This window comes from Plectropomus leopardus, chromosome 18 (assembly GCF_026936395.1).
Source record: "Plectropomus leopardus strain MGB_pleo_1.0 chromosome 18, ASM2693639v1, whole genome shotgun sequence".
NCBI classification, from domain to species: Eukaryota; Metazoa; Chordata; class Actinopteri; order Perciformes; family Serranidae; genus Plectropomus; species Plectropomus leopardus.
The window spans coordinates 6720298-6739263 of NC_142193.1; the positions used below are offsets into that span (position 1 = coordinate 6720298).

Sequence of the window (18966 nt, forward strand, 5' to 3'; positions counted from 1 at the left end):
AAAAAGTTTACAGCATTGATGATGAGTTAATGAGTTAATGAATTTGAAAGCACTTAACAGTTTCCTGTTTGAATATCAAATTGAAGGGGAAGCAGAGTTCTTCGCTATGTTGTCATTAACGTCTCCTGCAGAGGAGAGCTGCCTCTATCCTGAGGAGGAAACCAAGACACTGAGTGGGCCAGGCGCAGAGTTTCTGAGGTGAAACAGACTGAGCATTGTTATTGTCTTCACCGCGGCCTTAGTTTAGGTTGTTTAATTCCACAGAGTGTGTTGGTCAGCTTCTTTTGTTGGTTAACGGTACAGATGACAACTGCTCTGCTCTGTTAACATTAGTTTCTAGGTGATAGCTTAGTGTCCCCACATATTCACGTGAGCCTCGCAAAAGTAATCATTTAGAAATGAAATAAAAGCAGAATTACATAATGACTCTAATGTGTACACGTTGTGGACAGTCCAGGTGCTGCACTGCCCTCATGGTTGAGTTCAGCCTTTTTTGTTTTAAAAAAGAATATTTAATGACATTTGTCAGTTGATGTCGATTCTTCCATGTCTGCACTGCAATGTGTCTAGGAATCGCTTTATAGCTCACCTGTATGGGATAGGCTCATGGATATCGATGAATCCAGTTTTCAGTTGACGCACAAATTATTTGCATGAATTATTTGTGTTTGTTTGGGTTGGGTACCATTCACATTTGAGACAATACTGGTACTGGTTCAGGTACCTGAAATTTACTCAATGGTCCCTTTCTTTTTTTTCTTTTTTACTTTTGTACTGATTTTTGAACAGGTTTCAAGGGCGACAAAGTAGACCAAAGTGTAATTCTGCTCCTTTGCTCTAATGACACGGCTGATCTTCTGTCTTTGTCCGTCTGCTTTTGTATGAGTGAGTATTCGGCTGTTCTATGAAAAGTTATGCACCCAAATTCTTACATATGGGGGCACACATGCCAGATATTTTGAAAGGCTGTAATCAGGTGATGGATTTAATGTGAATCGGTATTAGAAAGTACCGACATAATTTTGTTGGTACCTTTAAAAACACAGTTTGCTACCCTAGTCTGAAAAAATCTTAAGTCTTACTTAGTTAAATTGTTATTTATTGTTTCTTCTTCTCTGTTAATTGTTTTTCATATTGTATGTGCTGTGTATATACAGTAGATATCCTGTAAATTATTGTGAATGTTTCTCCCCAGTTGTGGGAAAATTATGCATGTTGCCTTAGGGATCGTGAAACCATTAAAACTGTTGTGTCACACATGCTCTGCCATTAAACAGAAAAAAACATGTCTGTGTTGACACAATAGAGACGTGCAGTGTCCTGACAGCTTGAGCGCTGTGAAGAAAGCAGCCATCTCCTTTGATTCCATTGTGCCATCACTCACATCCTGTTATATTAGACCTGCGGCGCTGCTCTCTCACCTCGTTCGTCACTCCAGCTGAGGTGATGAAAGCCTGCTGGGAGAAGAATCGCCTTCAGCTCTGTCTGTGCGAAAAGCCTATTTAATCTGGTAATCTGCAATAATCCCATTAACAGGTGAGCTGACTCATTATCAAAAGCTTGTTTGAAAAAAAAAAAAGCTCCAATCAAGTGAGGACAAATCTGAGAACCGTGGGGGATGTTAATGTTTGATCTGGCTGGAAAGAGAAGAAATGACTGACTATAAAGTTAATGGAAAGTGCTTTGTTCTATCTCACCGACCTTCACGTTACTGACGAAAGCCGTTGCCGCTCAAATCGTGCCTGCCGGGTTTAGAAAGTCTAAAAGGAGGGGTTGTACAGTATCAAAGCCTGAGATAATGTTCGCCATTTCCACTTTTTCATGGACGGTTTGGGTTTACAAAAGGAAAAGTTGTCTCCCCCAAGGCTCTGAAGACTCCAAAAGAAAAATTACTTCTGACATCAGAGGGAGAAAGTGATGTTTCATAATGCAAGAGAAGTGTCTGATGATGCTTGTGTCCCGTTTGCAGCCCCTTGGTGACCATCTACAACAACACACATTTAGACACAAACACACTCCCGGTCTCCCTGAATGACCTTGGTTTGTACGAGCCAACACTGATGCTGGAGCAGTCTTTTTTTCCTGGCTCTTCCCTTTGCTGATTAAAACATTTTTCTAACAAAATAGGATTTGCTCCATGTTCCGTGGCACAGATGGCGTCAGATTGCTCTTTTGGGCATGATTTAAATGAAGACAAGCCACGCCCTTATTCATTGTCACCAACTCCCCACCCCACCGATTAAATTACCTCGCAATCTCCAAGAGATATAGTTGAGCGCTCAGTGCTGAGGACATGAGGAGATAGATGGCAGTGGGGCAGAGGACACAGTTTGGGGAAGTGACAGTCGCCATAAAATGTGCTTCACAACACCAGGCAGATGGGAAGTTATGAATAAATAAACAATTTTTGACCTCTTTTTTTCCATGTCCCACAGATGTACTGGTGTATCAATATGATATATCAGAAATTAAAGACAGTAATTATTCCCAGTGTGATCCCTTGACTAACAGACTACATTTTACTGTTTTCCGTAAACAATGTTATGCAAATACTAAGCTACTCATCTCAAATGAGACAGTAAAAGCAACAACAGGAGTAGCATCAGCAATTTTTTTGTGTTCAAACACTTAAAACGGTCTATGATTGCATTCCCCTGACAAGTGACCTTTTCTGCCTGCACAAGTGCTGTCTGTCCTCTCTGAGAAGCAGAGAAGTATGCCTCTACAAAGGAGGCTGAGGTGAACAGTTGGGCATGAAAAGTGTCAGACACAGAGAATCTAACAGTCAGCATTGATTTATTTTATCCTTGACCACAAACTGTCCTCAATATAAACCAAGTGACTTTTAACCAAAATATGGGTGGATGTTATAGCCAAAATCCTCTCTGACGGTATATGTAATTTTAAATCAATATAGCTGTATATATATTTTTTCATGATTAATGTTTATTATGATTTAAGGCACAACATATAAAAGCCAAAACAAAAAGAACAGCAAAAAAGGAAGGAGTGACTGAGGCTAAAGCATTAAAATCTATAGATTACTAAGAGCCCATGATATGCATCCATGCCCTTATTATCTTAGGGCATGCTATTTTTATCTTAGCTGTTGTAAATTCCAGGTTTGCAACTGCAAGGATTTAGAGATTTAGAGTGTATAACGTTTGTGAAATTGACTTTTTTTTTTAGCTTTAAGGCCTGCAAACAACAACATACGTAGATTAAGAATAGCAGTAGCTCTACATATCGCATGACCCAGAACAATGATTGCACTGCATCCGATGTTTTACTGCTCCATCTGTGCCCAGAGTACACTCTGTGGTCTGAGATTTTGGCCCAATGAACCCAACAGTATATATATTCCAATAGCACTCCTGATGAACAATCCAGCTCCCAAAATATAAAATCTGTATGTGACTGCAGATTTTTTAATTGTGGTGGGCTGCCACAAATAAATGAATGTGTAGGAAACCCTGCCCTCACTTGAGTAAACAGGTCAGATAAAAACAAAAGACTCAACACAGTAAAACTAAACTTCTTTCAGAATTGAAGCTTAAAGGTCCCTGAGAAAAATCATTTCAAGTGATCAAGATTTCTACATTTTTAACTTCACTTTCCTCATTCATGTTGAGACCACAGGATTGTAGGATCAAACAAGAATCCAGCCTTGATTTGCTACATAGCCTGTCCCCATAAACTCCTGGAGTAGAAGCTGAAAAATGTCGCACACATTTCTACCGTTGGACAGTATAGACAATGATATCACCAAACCTTAATCTTAACCTAAAAATGGGAGTGACGGATCAGAAAGCACTTGTGTGAATATCTTGTCAGAGCCATCATTTTGGAAGGCAATGACCATGACCTATGTTATTGTTTAGGTATGAGGTGCTGTGAGTGCTGAAGATTGTCCTCTTTTTTTTGGGATTGGGCTCATCATGCACTGTTGCAGTAAGGATTGGTCACATTGAGCGCATTTCATTGTACTCAGGGGTTCAATATAAAATGAAAGTATTATCCTTAGTGTCTAGTTTATGTTTAAACCCAACAAACGAGACACAATAAAGTACACACAAGATAGTCTAAAGCTACAGGGGTTTATATCTCATGTTCACCATTAGCAACATTAACGGCAAGTTGTCTCCGAGGGAAGACCCTCCACTCTGTAACTCACTTTCATCATGTATGAACCCTGTCTTCAAATGGCCCCGGTGGCCATTTCTCTTAATGCAAGTTCACTCTTTTCCAAGAGAACAAGCACTGGCTACTAGCTCTTTTTTTCTTCTTTTAACATGCACTATGCTGCAGTGTGTGCCTATGCATGGGTTATTATCAGAAATGGATGCTGGACTAGAATTTAGAATTTAGCTGCTCCATCCAACCAACCATGGCGAGCTGACACAACTAAATGAATGTGTTAAAAACCCCGCTGTGTAAATAAAGCCTACCTGAACAGAGTGTCGTTAGAAGCAGATGGCTTGACGGGGTTATGACAGTCACTGTGGCCCTCAGGAACGAAGCCCCTCTGTTTCCGAAAGCTCTGCACACCTTTCACCACAATGGCCACCCCATCCCGCACCCTCTTCCTCAGGCTCATCCTCCACCGGTCTGTGATGATGCTGATGAGCCCCACAGGGAAGCTGTCAGGTGGGGGGATGTCCGGGTTCCCCACTGCCAGGCTGGGGATAATCCAGATGTAGCCCGGCCCCACCAGTCCGGCCTCGGTTGCCATGGTGAACAGGTACTGAGCCTCTTCATGGGAGCAGTAGACCAACAGAACCTGGGCGTCAATCTGCTGCAACAGCCTTCGCGCCCGGATGTCGTTCATGCTGTCGGCGGACATGTCGAAAGTCAGCACGTCCTGCACCTCCCACATGAAGTAGCTGGTGTCTGTGAAGGACTTAATGTAATCCACGTAGGTTTCGTAGCCCGGGTACAGGCTGGTTATGACCACAAAGCTGTCCCAGTTGTACTCCTCCATCACCTTGAACATGCCGTTGATCTGCTGCTCGATGGAGGAGCCAAGCTGGAGGAAGTTGGAGCCCTCACCCTGGAGGAAGAGGAAGACATCACCATGAGTAGATGGAAAATGCATGAAGTCCTTTATGGTTAGTTAACCCACTGCATGCAATTTTCTCCTGACTAACAAGCAAAATTAACACAGTAATTTAATTTGTATAATGTGCAGTGCCATTTCTGCAGGGACTCTCTTTCTACCTGTGAGGGTGCACACACACAGAATTTGTACTCAGACAAATTACACATAGAGAAGTGAGATGCCCAACCAGTAGGGTCTGTAGTACAGCTCTGACAGGAGTTAAGTGGTTCTGCTTTATTTTGCTCTTCCAGGAGCTGGAGACCCATTCATCACTTAAACTCACATGTCTTACTTTTGCCGTGCAAACACTGGCCGTCATCCATACTTGCAAATTCAGAGGGATGGCACTATCACTGTGGCCAATGCCGGCTCTGCGTTTCATCTGTCTTTTCTGCAAATGCATGACCTTGAGAGAGGAATGAGGATGCTTGTTCTTTTAACTGTATTATTAAAGGAGTAGAGAGGAGGTCAGAGTACTTTATAGCATCTTGTGGTCTGATACTTAAAACAGTGTTCTCTAGTCTTTTTAAACAACATTTTCGGGTAAAGTGTTTGTCATTTGGCGTTTGTCCGTCCCATTCTCGTGAACACCACAATCTCAGGAACACCTTGAGGGATTTTCCTCAAATTTAGCGCAAAGGTCTACCTGGACTGTAGTATGAACTGATTAGATTTTGGTATTCAAGGTCAAAGGTCAACACCACTCCATCCCATTCTTGTGAACGCGTTATATCACTAACGCTTTGAGGGAATTTATTCCAATTTTTCACAAACATCCACTTGGACTATAAAATGAAGTGATTTACTAGATTTTGATGCTCAAAGGTCACTGTGACCTCACAAAACAAGTTTCTGGCCATAACTCAAAAATGTAAATGCTAATTATGAGAAAATTTAGATTAAATATCCAATACGATAAAAGAAGTGAGGACATTTTCTATTCAAGGTGTCAAAGGTCTGCGTCACTGTGACATCATAATGTTCTGCAAAAACACTTTTCTGGCCATTATTCAACATCACAGCTCAGAAAGAGAAGGGCAGACATTTGGTCAGATACTGAATCAATGAAAATAATCTTGGGGGTTTAACTTGAAACTGCTGACTGTATAGACTGTGCTGCAGAGGGAAAGAAGTGTGTGAAGCATCCATGTTTTAGAATTTGTAGCTTCTTCGCAGCAATGTCCATATTTGAAGCATTTTATATGGCTACATATCAGTTAGGATTGCTACTTAAGAAACAATGACAGGACAGACATGAATGTTAACTGGGACATGACTGGTTGGCAGAGACATACAACAGTTAGGTGGCACTTATAGTTCTATATAGTTCCAATTTTAGTCCTGTGTCAATAATCAGTGTTAGTTCATCATATTTAATCAACTACATCCGGTGTTTTAAGTTGAATAACCCCCTTGGCATTTTGGCGTTATCTTTTACTATTTTAGTATAGTTTTAGTCAATAACTGTTAACATTTAAGTCATATTGAGATACTGAACATTTCAGGCAATCTAGTTTTGTAAAATTCAATAGTTTAATCATTTTACAATTTGAATAGTTACCAATGCAGCTTTGCAGAAAGTGTCTGGTGTAAGTGAACTATCATGGTTAAATTTAACTTCAGTAAATTACTCTGAGTCATCCTGACTGCTTTTTATTGTAGTAGTGATGTGGCGTGTGCAACACAAGAAACAGAACTGCTGCAACAAAAATTAAATGGTTTGTAATACTTTGCTCTCTGTAGTTTTTATACTACATCTTAGTGAAGTCTTTTTTTCATTAGCAATATTGTATGTTGCAGTTGATGTATCAAGATGTCGGTGCTGTCTCCTCATCGTCCTGTCTTAGTCATGGAAAAAGAGCCGACTGATCACAGTTTTTGTTGACGAAATGAACACCAGCCAGAGGTGCCAGAGAGATTCTGTAACATTTTAAAATCAATGAATCACCACTGAAACAAAAAGACGAGAAAACCCGGTCTGTGCACTGTACAGAGCATTTTCTACTACTGTGTCATTTGGTGGGAAAAGTGCTGAATTCCCCTTGTCACAAAGATATAATTTCTTCAAGCACTAACATGAAGAAACAGTTGTTCTTCCTGCTCAAATAAAAAGCTACAGCCTGAAGAGGTTCTGTTGAAACTTTTATTGTTATAAATATTTTTTTTTTTTATTAAACAATGATGCTTTCTCTCATAAAGGGTATGCTGGATTATTCAAAGGTGTTCTCTTTAATGTCAAGTTAGCAAAAAGTGAAGATGTTAATTTTAATCAGCCATCAGCAAAAGTTTGTATGCCATCTGCAAATTCATGCCAAAATCAACAACAAAAGTGCAGCAATCTGCAGCTGTAAATGTGAATAGTTTTTAGGTAACTGCAATTATAAGACACTTACAATAGCAGGAGACTTACTAACTTTTACTCATGGGTATCTCACTGTTTAATAAGAGAAACACATAAGCAAAAGTAGATTTATAGAATGTAGAACTATAAGTGTTAATATTAACGAGGCCAGCAGTCATCTCAACCATGATCTATTCTTTTCTCAGTAATTATACCAAGGTAGCACAATTAATGTGACAGTGACGGATTGATGCAACTCTACATGCAGAGCCATTCGTTTCAACAGAGATTATCGATTCTTTTTCAGATTCCAATTACTGCCTCATCTCTACTGTGCCACATTGCTCTGCAAAACAAACATCATCATTAAATCGTGGATCATTTGTCGTAGCATGACATTAGTGTGAGTGAGGATATGTTATAGTGTTAATGGGGTTTATTATTCTTTTAGGGGAAAAAATAAAAACCCATCAGCGAATATAGGTTGCCTCTGATCTTTCTAAAGTAGAAATATGTGTTCTGATTCTGGTGAGATCTTGTCGTAAAAGCTCTTTCTCTTCCTCCATCAGGCTGATAGGTAGGTGGCCCCCTCCTGACCCTCTCCCCCTCTGGGGAAAACCACTCCACCCTGAGCATGGTGCCCTCGGAGCGAGGATTGGAGGGGGTCAGGTATCCTGAGACTGCAAACAGGCCTGTGATCTTATTCAGTCTGTCTTCCTTCTGTCCTTGAAGGAAGTTCAGCGCTTGTGTGATGTATGAGCATCTTACGATTTCAGACGTCACGGTTAAATCCACTGACTTTGTGCCTCTGACTGTACCGTGCTCACGCTCCTGAAAATATTTTCTTTTTCTGTTGGCTTGTTTCACTTCTCGGTGCCCTTGTTTTCTCACACTTGTCTTCTTACATCACTAAATGGTGAGTTGCATCTGTAGAGGTTTTTCATGCATAGTTTTTGACTTGGCATTTATTTATAAAGAGAAAAAAGTAACCCGCAATATTTTAATTGTACCTGGACCTACAACATCATAAATGCTGCTAAGAAATACTTAGGTTTGGTTGGTATGTAATATTTAATACTTTCCTGAAATTTCACAGGGTTGTACGGTATATGACAGTCACCTCCGTGTGCAGTGAATGAGCTAATTACTTTCAGCTATCAAGACCAACATACAGTGCCTATCATAAGTATTCACCCCCTTTGATGTTTTACCCTTTTATTGCTTTCATAAATCAATCATGGTCAATAAAATTTAGCTTTTTTAACAATGAAATGACAATGAAAACAGATTTCTATAAAGTAATGCTAATGAAAGAAAATTATATAAATGAAAATAATTGTTTGCATAATTATTCACCCCCTTCAAGTCAGTATTTAGTAGATGCACCTTTGGCTGCAATCACAGCAGTGAGTCTGTGTGGATAGGTCTCAATCAGTCTTGCACATCTGCCCACTGCAATTTTGCTCCATTCTTCTTTGCAAAACTGCTCAAGCTCTGTCAGGTTGCGCGGGTATCGGGCATGAACAGCCCTTTTCAAGTCCAGCCACAAATTCTCTATAGGATTGAGGTCTGGGCTTTGACTCGGCCACTCCAGAACATTTACCTGGTTCTTTTTTAACCATTCCTGTGTAGCTTTTGCAGTATGTTTTGGATCATTGTCTTGCTGGAAAATAAATCTTCTCCCAAGTCATAGTTCTCTTGCAGACTGAAAAAGATTGTCCCCCAGGATTTCAGTGTATTTTGCAGCATTCATTCTGCCCTCTATCTTTACAAGCCTTCCAGGTCCAGTTGCTGAGAAACATCCCCACAGTATGATGCTGCCACCACCATGCTTCACAGTGGGGATGGGGTGTTTTTGGTGATGTGCAGTGTTTGGTTTCCGCCAAACATGACGTCTTGTCTGATGGCCAAAAAGCTCAATTTTGATCTCATCAGACCAAAGAATCTTCCTCCACTTGACCATGGAGTCTTCCACGTGCTTTTTGGCAAACTCTAGTCGAGATCTAATATGACTTTTCTTCAACAGTGGCTTTCTCATTGCCACTCTCCCATAAAGCTTTGACCGGTGAAGAACCCGGGCAGCAGTTGCTACATGCACAGTCTCTCCCATCTCAGCAGCTGAAGCTTGTAACTCCTTCAGAGTAGTTGTAGGGGTCTTGGTGGCTTCTCTCACTAGTCTCCTACTTGCACGGTCACTCAGTTTACGAGGGCGGCCTGATCTAGGCAGATTCACACAAGTGCCATATTCCTTCCATTTCTTGATAATTGATTTCACTGAACTCCGGGGGATGTTCAGTGCCTTGGAAATTTTTTTGTAACCATCCCCTGAATTGTACTTCTCAATAACCCTTTCCCTGAGTTGCTTAGAGTGTTCTTCTGTCTTCATGGTGTAATGGTAGCCAGGAATACTGATCAACCACTCTCTGGACCCTTCAGACACAGGTGTTTTACAACTCAATCACTTGAAACACACCCACACCACTCAGGTGATCTTCATTTCACTAATTGTGAGACTATTGGCAACAATTTGATGGACCTCTATTGAATTAGACCATTAAATTAAAAAGGGGGTGAATAATTATGCAAACAATTATTTTTATTTATATAATTTTCTTTCATTAACATTACTTTATAGAAATCTGTTTTCACTTTGACATTAAAGAGTTTTTTCCAATAATTTTTTGTGTTAAGAAAGCCAAATTTTATTGACCATGATTGATTTATGAAAGCAATAAAAGGGCAAAACATCAAAGGGGGTGAATACTTATGATAGGCACTGTAGACAATACAAACCCACAAACTGTTAACAAAAGTAATACTCTCACTCCTATTTTCCTTCCAACTGTACACCTTGGTATTCAATTGTCTCTCAGTCAGGGAAGGCTGACAAGGCTTAATTAATCTTCAAACTTGATAGAAACAAGTAAAACTCATCCAAACCATCTTGATTACTTTGGCACTTAATTTAGTTATTAAGTCCTCTCTTCCAACAATCACCAGCTCTGGTTTCGTGGAAATAAATCCTTACTTCACCAAGTTAGATGAAAAAACATGCAATTATTCCCCACAGTCTCTCTCTGCCTGCTGGCTGCCAGCTGTTTACAGTCCTGTACCTTCTCCCTGCACCACTACGTCTTGCAGTGTCTTTCAGCTCAGCTGTCTGTTCCACTAGACTGAGCTCTGGTGGTGCGTGCTGTGCACTACATACAGTGAGCTTAATAAAAAGAGAAGTGCCTGTATTTATGACGGTATTGGAAAACATAACTTCAGAATTTCTAAATACCCTGCTATACCATTGTATTGCGATACTGTGCAAGCCTAAAACTGATATAATTTAGGGGTGGGACTCAACAGAGTCCCCCACAACAGGATATTGTCACGATACTTAAGACACAATACAATATTTTAAGGATTTTATATGCCTTGCAATATGCTAAGTATTGGGATGAAATATATATCGATATTTTGCAATTTATTACCTTTTTTCAACTGCAACTGTTCATCCCACTTCAATATTTTTTATTCCTGCAAAATATATCAAGTGGACTAAAAAAGCACTTGATTATAATATTTTAGTAGTCTACAAAAAGTTTGATCTGTATTTTTAAAAATAGTACTTTATATAATATTTAAAAAATACTTGCCGTTCATGTGATGATACAATATTGCCACATAAATATAACTCGTAACTATGCTGTATTATTTTTTTCCCCACTCCTAATATTATTACACTGTAACTGTGCCAATGGTTATAATATCAAATAACTTGGCAACTACTCACTTTTACTTGATTAAATTAAAAGCCAAAGCTCATATCTTTTCTTTAAAACACCTGGTCTCATATGTTACTGTAACATTCACATAAATGAAATGTGGTTATCAGCGTCTATACTAGGAATTGGTTTCCGTTCAGTGTAAAGAACATGCTATGGACTAAGATGGATTGGACTGCAGTGAAGGCCAGCTGGCTGCACACATCCAGACTGGGTGCAGGGATCTTATGCAGGTTAGTCACGGAGGAGCTTTAGAAGATCGTATAAATCTACTCATTTTCTCCCTTCCCTCACTGTCCCACAGCAAATCTGTCAGAATTATTGCCTTATTCCTGTACGTGCTGCTGCCTGTTCCTGCATCTGCAACGGTTCACAATCAGTTTGTCCCCTGACAGGTGCTAAGGTGTCAGAGCGTGCATGTGCAGGTGTGTATGCACACACGTTTCTGTATGCTTTGTACATAGTAGCCCAAGGGTCTGTCAGAGTAAAGCCCCTTGCAAACTACAATCTCAACAGCTCAATTAGCAGCAAGCAGACTGATAGCGCAGTCCAAATGAGCCTGGGGCATTACCACAGGCTCAGCTGCAGCTCAAAGCCTAAAGTCACGACCGCCCTGTCAGTGTGCAGAGCATGTGCAGTACTGTCCAAGGCATATGGTTGTAGGGAATGAAATGAAACAGTCACAGTCGGTTACACAGAATGTAATATGAATTCCCCACCAGTACCTTTCTAGGAGCCAAACGCAGACTAAAGACTGCAGAAGGCTTGGAGTGAACAATTTGTGTGATGTGTTATCCTACTACATCTAAAGGATACATTTTGTTTAACCATATTCCAGTCAAGATCATAACCTTTTCCTGGCTGCATCCCACTTCTTCCCTCGTCTCTCTCCAACAATTCTGTCTTTTTGCCATTGACATGAAAATAATGTATTTTTGTGTGTGTGTGTGTGTGTGTGTGTGTGTGTGTGTGTGTGTGTGTGTTTTAAAGTAACTTGTCCATTCTTGGGATACATCCGTGCTATTTCAGCTAAATGTTGTTCGATCTGATTTGGCTTTTTATTCATTACAGTTGGCCATTAGAAAAAAATGATGCACATTATATTTGAGTGCTAAGTCAAAGTAGGGCTAGGCAATATATTTATATTCTATTGTGATTGTGATAAAAGAATAGAGATCATGATAGATTTTGATTCTTTTCGTCTTTTCCTGGTTTTAAAGGTCGATTACAGTACAATGATATAATTTACTGAATTACGACGCAATAACTTTTTTTTTTTCTCTTTTCTTTTAAAATGCATGTTTATCCCTTTGTTTCATTCTGTATCCCCTCTGTAAATTCTGATGTTATCACGGGTCTGTTGAAGTAGCGCAGGTAAAGCTTTCCGTGAGTTCTTTTTTTCCTTGACAGCAGTTTGTGACTTGTGCGGTGGAATATTTTTATGACGATCTGTTCAGAGCTGACAGATTGATAGATGAGAGGAGCAGCTGTTTGTGAGTGAAAGTGAACTTTAAGATCCAGCAGAATGAACAGTTAAGTTTCACTTTTCAATACTCTACTTTTTGCTGCACCGTCTGTCCCCAGAATATGTTCTGTGCTCTGAGAGTGTATTGGACTTATAAATCGAGTGTATATATATGTATATTTCAATAATGCTACTAATGATTGCTCCAGCTCCAAAAATAGAAAATCTCTTTGTGACAACAGATGTTTTCATGGCATTTTTTGTGGTGGGCCACCACTGTACCCTGAAAGGTGATTTGTTTGTTTAGGGTTGGGAGAAATAGATTAAAGAAATTCTATTTTTATATCACAATAGATACTGAAAATTTAAGATACTTCAACACAGTAAGATAGAAATCCTCTAAATCCAAAATTGCTGTAAATCAAAGAAAATACAGAAACAGTAAAATCTCTGCTGATTGACAAATCTCTTTCATCTCACAATACACTTTATATGATCGTATTGCCCAACACTACGAATAATATATGTTAGATTATGATGTGGGTGGAAATAAATGGTATCAACCATGACTCTATTGACTCAGTAAGCTGTACTTCCACAGTGTTGTCCACAGAAGCTCACAGTAATAGTCTACAGTCCCAAAGAAGATTACAGGCATTGAGTGGAAAGCTTAGCTTCTCAAGGCTGAGATTACATTCACAAGGGTAAAATATACAGAAGAACTCATATCTGTTTACCAACATGGATGCAAAAACTCTGCGTTACTCTACACAGTCAACTTTTAACCCTTTAATATTTTGTCAAGTGTGTTGTGTTCAGATCTTGCAGTCTCCACTTGGATGGGTGCTTTGGAGCCAGAAGATTAGTTTATAGATGCTTTGAAACTGCTGTGAGTTGGCGTTAGATGAAAGTGTAAAGCAGTGATTATCTCCAAACCACAGCTGTTTGTATGTCACTGAAACCAACATGTCTTTTCAGAACCTAGGACCAACAAACAAACAGCAGTATTTACCTGCTCTACAACTCGCACCGGGTAGCTGAAGGTTATTTGAATGACTCAGGTGAGGGATGCCTATTGATAGGCTTGGAGTGCATCCAAAAATCTAAAGGAAACAAGAGACTGAAGTCACTTGGCTCAAAGGGGCTGAAGCCACGGAGAAGTGATGTATTGCGGTAAATGTGTCGTGGCAGTGAGTGAAATTAGTGCTGAGGATATGGAACACAGAGTGGTGTATGGTTCCCCTGGTCATGTGACTGAACTGCAGCCATCTCCATCTCTCTATCTCTGTCCTTCTATAAAGAGTGACTTCTGGCCACAGCTCTTTGCTGCGACATATGTCTGCCTCCGCCACACAGCAGGAAATGCCTTGGCGTCGCCTTCCTGTGCTGCTGACGTCACATAGATCCTGAACGGCAACCAGGAACAGGCACACAAGTCCCTGGCCATTTTCCACTTACAAAAAAACAACATAATGACACTGTATAGATGGTGTGGAGATGGACTGAAACGATACACAAAGAGCATGGGAGTTCTGTCTGCATTTGACACAAGGGAATGAACAGAAATAAGAACAAAAAATGTTTGTCTGCTCCAACTGTAATTACAAAATAATCGTAGATGGACAATAAAGATAGTATTTTGGCCCATATATCATTGCGTTTTTATCACTTTATTTTTATCATTTTTTGTAAACAAATGGTGATGCTCATGTCCCAGTTGATTATCATTACAAACATTACATGACCTCTTTTTCCTATTATATATTTACATATTATACATACATATATTATAGTATATAGTATATGTATATATATATATATATATAGATTATATACATATATTATATAGTAACAATTTTTCACTATTTTCTCTGTAGATAAGATAATCTTTTTGAAGCGTATTTTTAGATTTAGTTGTTGGATTCTTATAATCAGTACTCTATAAGTATGTAACAGCAAAAAAAAAAGAATAACTCATTATGCTGAAATTAAACATCTGAGATTCACAGTATGTTTTCTCTTAACATTGATAAAATGTTAGAGTTAAGGTTTGTTTAAACCAGACACACTGTGCAGCAAGATTTTCATACAAAGTACATATGTAGACATGAACGGGCAACGCAAATGACAGGAAGATGTGAAATTATGCTTTAATCGTGTATTCTTGTGAGTTAACATTTTTCAACTGTCGTTGACGCTGTGTTGTGAAATCCAATCAATGTTGAGATCTAGTTGAGATTCTCCTGATGTTATTGAGATTCAAAAATGAAAGCAAACATCTTAATCTTTGGGCATCTGGAGCTCCACCATTAAACGTCAGTACTACACAGAAACAGAGTTGGAGATTAGTGAGCAAAATGCTCTGTGTAATTTTAGTTGCTCTTTTATTGTAGAAAGTAAACAACAAAAGGCGTGGTGTAATGGGCAGGCAAAACGTATCGGCTGAAATGCAATCTCGGAATCCATCAGCTATTGTCTGACGACAAGTTAGCTTTATATTAGCTTTTTTTAAATTAATCCACTATAATATGCAGATTATTACCTCTTAAAAACTCTGTTTTTTAAGGTAATATATAAATAAAGTCATTATATTATTATTATTATTATTATTATTATTATTATTATTATTATTATTATTACTATTTTTTTATTTTTTATTTGTTTTTGAGCTGATCTGAAATGACAGGTGCTTAAAAAAGGAAGTCTTGGTCTGAATAGCTGCTGGTTTAATCAGATCAGCCTGAAATATCTGCCCTTGGCCCCACAAGCTTTATTGTCATCAAATGATAGCTGATAGGTCTGAGGTTGCTAATATATAAGCATATGTTATTTGTTTTCTTACGTTATCCATTCACAGCATCTAAAGCATTAAAAAACTTTGTTTTGATCATATTTCAGTACTTATAGCACTTATTAAAGGCAAGGAGTTCCTCAAATTCTTTATCTTGACACCACACAAAAATATTGGTTGTTCCTTTACACTATACTTGCTGATAAATAATCTCTCTTGTCGAAAATATTCTGTACCACATCAGCCAGCCTGACATCTGAGTGGTATAAAGTTTAAGTTACACTGCATATGTAGGCTACTGACTCACTGCTCCCCTCTGGCTGCTTTGTATTACTGTTCGACAATTGCTCTGCCTCAGTCTAGACGGGTTACATTGTAACTGTGCCAGTGGTTTTAAAATGCAGTGAGAGGTGGAGGAAGAGACAAGCGAGTTCAGGACATATTGAAGGCAGACAGAGAAATAAAAGGAACTGCTCTAGTTTTGAGAGAAGCCTCGGGCTTGTGTTCCTGCAAAGACAATCAGGGTTTTGCTCTTGTCTGACTTACATTTTGTCCATTTAACAGCACTGTGGCTTGGAGGATGCAAGCTGTCACACAGCACAATGAATTGTTCAAAGGATGCTTTGAATTTTGGGCCAGGGTATTGAACTAAATGCATAATGAGAGTAAAAGATGATTTTGCGCTGTTTGTACTGGAATTAAGAAGTTACATATTGAGTGTATGATTACTTCTAAAAAAAGACATAACTGGGTGTATTTTTGTTGAAAAACTCTTTTCCTTCCATACTGTAATGAAATTAACGTAGTCAGCGTTACATAAGGACATCATCAGTATGAAAAAAAAAACTGAGCTGTTTCAAAGTCATTTGATCCTCCATTACGCTACCTTTGAATGAGATTAAATTTATGCATACAAATTTATAAAGCAACCTTTTAAATAACCACCTTTCACCCAAAAAAAGAAGTACTTCAAAAGTTTTTTTCACTATATATAATATTTCATAATTCCCTCTCTAATGTCTATTTTTATAATGGTGTGAAAGCATCAACAAATTTGTCCTTCAAAAAGTTTATTTGTTTGAGTTTCTCGGCAAAAACCACATTTAACAATATTACATTTTAACACATCATGAGAACATCATAATTCTCCCTTGCCCAATGCTGCTAGAGCTTGAATAGATCTTGTAATTAATATTACCTAAAATATATTTTCTCTTAAAGCTTTTATAATAAGCCTCTGTCCTTTAATATGACATAATAAGGCAACTTAAAAGATGGCCCAAAAATGTGCAAGTTAGCAGTGAAAGTTATAAAAAGTAACTTTAGTGACAAATAAATGACTTTAAGCCAAAAATATTAGATTTCAAAATAAATGAATAAGTAAATAACAAAAAGAAACAACTGAAAATACGCACAAAAGAAAAGTATAATATGTATTTTTCAAAAGAAAACTACCTGGAAAGAAAGGCTAAAAATTAAATCAAATATTTAATGCATTCATTTTCTGTAAAATAATATTAAAGAAATATTTTGTACTCAACATCTCTTTAATTTTCTAAAAAAAAAATTCTTCTTATTTATTTTGCGTGACATTTTTCACTAACATGCTCATTGCCTTTAAACTATGTTTTCAGAAAAATCCATCCAGTTTGTTAAGGCTTCAGGGGTTTAAATGTTTGAGAAATGTTGTCTGAACACGAGAAAACTGATGTCGATCCAGGTTTCGTGGGGTTAATCTCAAACACATTGCACCTCCTCTCTGAGACGACAGAACACCTTTAGTCACATGCCCTGCTTTTTGGCCTGGGCAAAATTAATGTGAAACAATGGCCATCTGCCACTGGTAAAACTAATCTTATTTGCCAACAGGCCAGTGGTCAATAAGGCTGATACTGATTTATGGCCAATAAACTGGTGCAACACCAGCAATTGGAGCATCTTTAAATCGATTAACACAGTCACTCTGTAGTATTACCCAAATAGTTTAAAAAGCCTGAACCTTGCCAAATGTTAGCCATAGATAGTTTTGGAAAGTACTTACAAAGTACCTAGTTTGTCATTGTTTCCTAGAAGCAGCAGCCTGATTTTCACTTTTAAAACAGGTGCAGGGCAACCTTTTTACTGGGCTTCACAAACATGTCAGTCAGTTATGTCAGCCATGATTACTGCTATTGATTTATCAATTGTTTGCACATTGAGCAGGCCCGTGGGCACTGATTGATCTGCTGGTAATTGTGTAGCTTTGATTTTTTTTGGTCCATCTGAAATTGATAAATGGCTGCTAGAGCCCTAACTCTATAGATGTATAAATAAGCAGTATTTTTTGTGGAGTATGCTCAAGACTTTCAGTCTTTATCTAAACATTAGTTCCTTCTGAAGTTTTCCTCATTATTATTTCCGTTCTTGTTCTCATTGGAATAGAAATTGAAGAGGATAAGAGAATGTGTGCACTGATGGCAGCCGATCAACAAACTAAAATGTCCTGAGGACAGGAATCAGTTTATCACCTAATTTTATGCTGTCACTTTCAGAAAGATCAAACCCTCGACTCTCAGCGATATGTATAAAAAATGAATGAGCTCCATTGCCTTGTTGACTACCTTTGACAGCATCCCATAAATCAATCGACAGGGTGGCGTCACTGATTGTTTAGAAGAAGACTCAAAGAGTGCTGGAACAAACTCATCTCTATGTACCAGGTACCAAGATGTCATGTGCACATTGTTCATTTACAACACTTCAATATTATTGATAAATTACCAATTAAAGCATAAAAAAGGTGACTACTGGAGTTATCTAAATTCATCGTGGCATAAATATTTACTGGGGACATAAATCATTTTGGTGCCAGTACTCATTTCACATTTTGAATAATAGAATCTCAAACAGAATTAATACCTCAGTGATGTTTCAGAGTTTCTATCTCAATATAAAACAGTGACTGCAATGAGTCTCAGTGCGTCACTACTTGGTAGTCCATTGTTTTACGCTTGTAAAAACTTGGACTTGGGCCATCTGGATTCTGTGATATGCTGCACTATAATTACTCTGGATAGACTGATCTCAGAGGTAAAATGCCACTACTCTTTTGACATGATGTAATCTGTAGCGGCCCGTTGGATATTGAGCAGATACTCTGACAGATTTTCTATTTTCCGCCTGCTACTGGCAGCCCTTTTCTCAGCTGGGGCAGCAGGTCACTGATGGGTTATAAAGTAGGCTCAGAAATCTTAAAACTTATCCATAAATGGTATTTCGTTGGCAACTGGACTTTCAGTTCCTTGAAAACGTTTTGTCTCTCATCCAAGAAGCATCTTCACTTGCAGGCTTTTTAAGCCTGTGTGGATTTGTCCTACTGAGTCATTAAGGTCAGATGTGGACTTTGAGTTTCACAGTTGTTAAGGCCACTTGTGAGTCGTTGACCAAAACAGCATTTGTGTGGGTCATTGGGGCTAGATAGATCCAGGTGTGAATGGGTGTTGATTCTTCTAGGGAGGG

The 18966-nt window shown here is 38.6% G+C and overlaps 1 protein-coding gene and 1 long non-coding RNA gene across 6 annotated transcripts in view; one reads left to right on the forward strand and one right to left on the reverse strand.

Annotated features, from left to right (window-relative positions):
* The window catches only part of LOC148186427 (uncharacterized), a 178895-nt gene that overhangs the window by 95771 nt on the left and 64158 nt on the right, over positions 1-18966 (forward strand). The gene's annotated exons all lie outside the window — the stretch shown is intronic.
* The window catches only part of grin2ca (glutamate receptor, ionotropic, N-methyl D-aspartate 2Ca), an 87545-nt gene that overhangs the window by 36277 nt on the left and 32302 nt on the right, over positions 1-18966 (reverse strand). For all 3 annotated transcript variants that reach the window (XM_088069451.1, XM_042505857.2, XM_088069450.1), the window contains one exon: positions 4449-5050. In XM_088069451.1, the coding sequence (XP_087925577.1) occupies positions 4449-5050 (602 nt within the window). The remainder of the gene's footprint in view (positions 1-4448; positions 5051-18966) is intronic.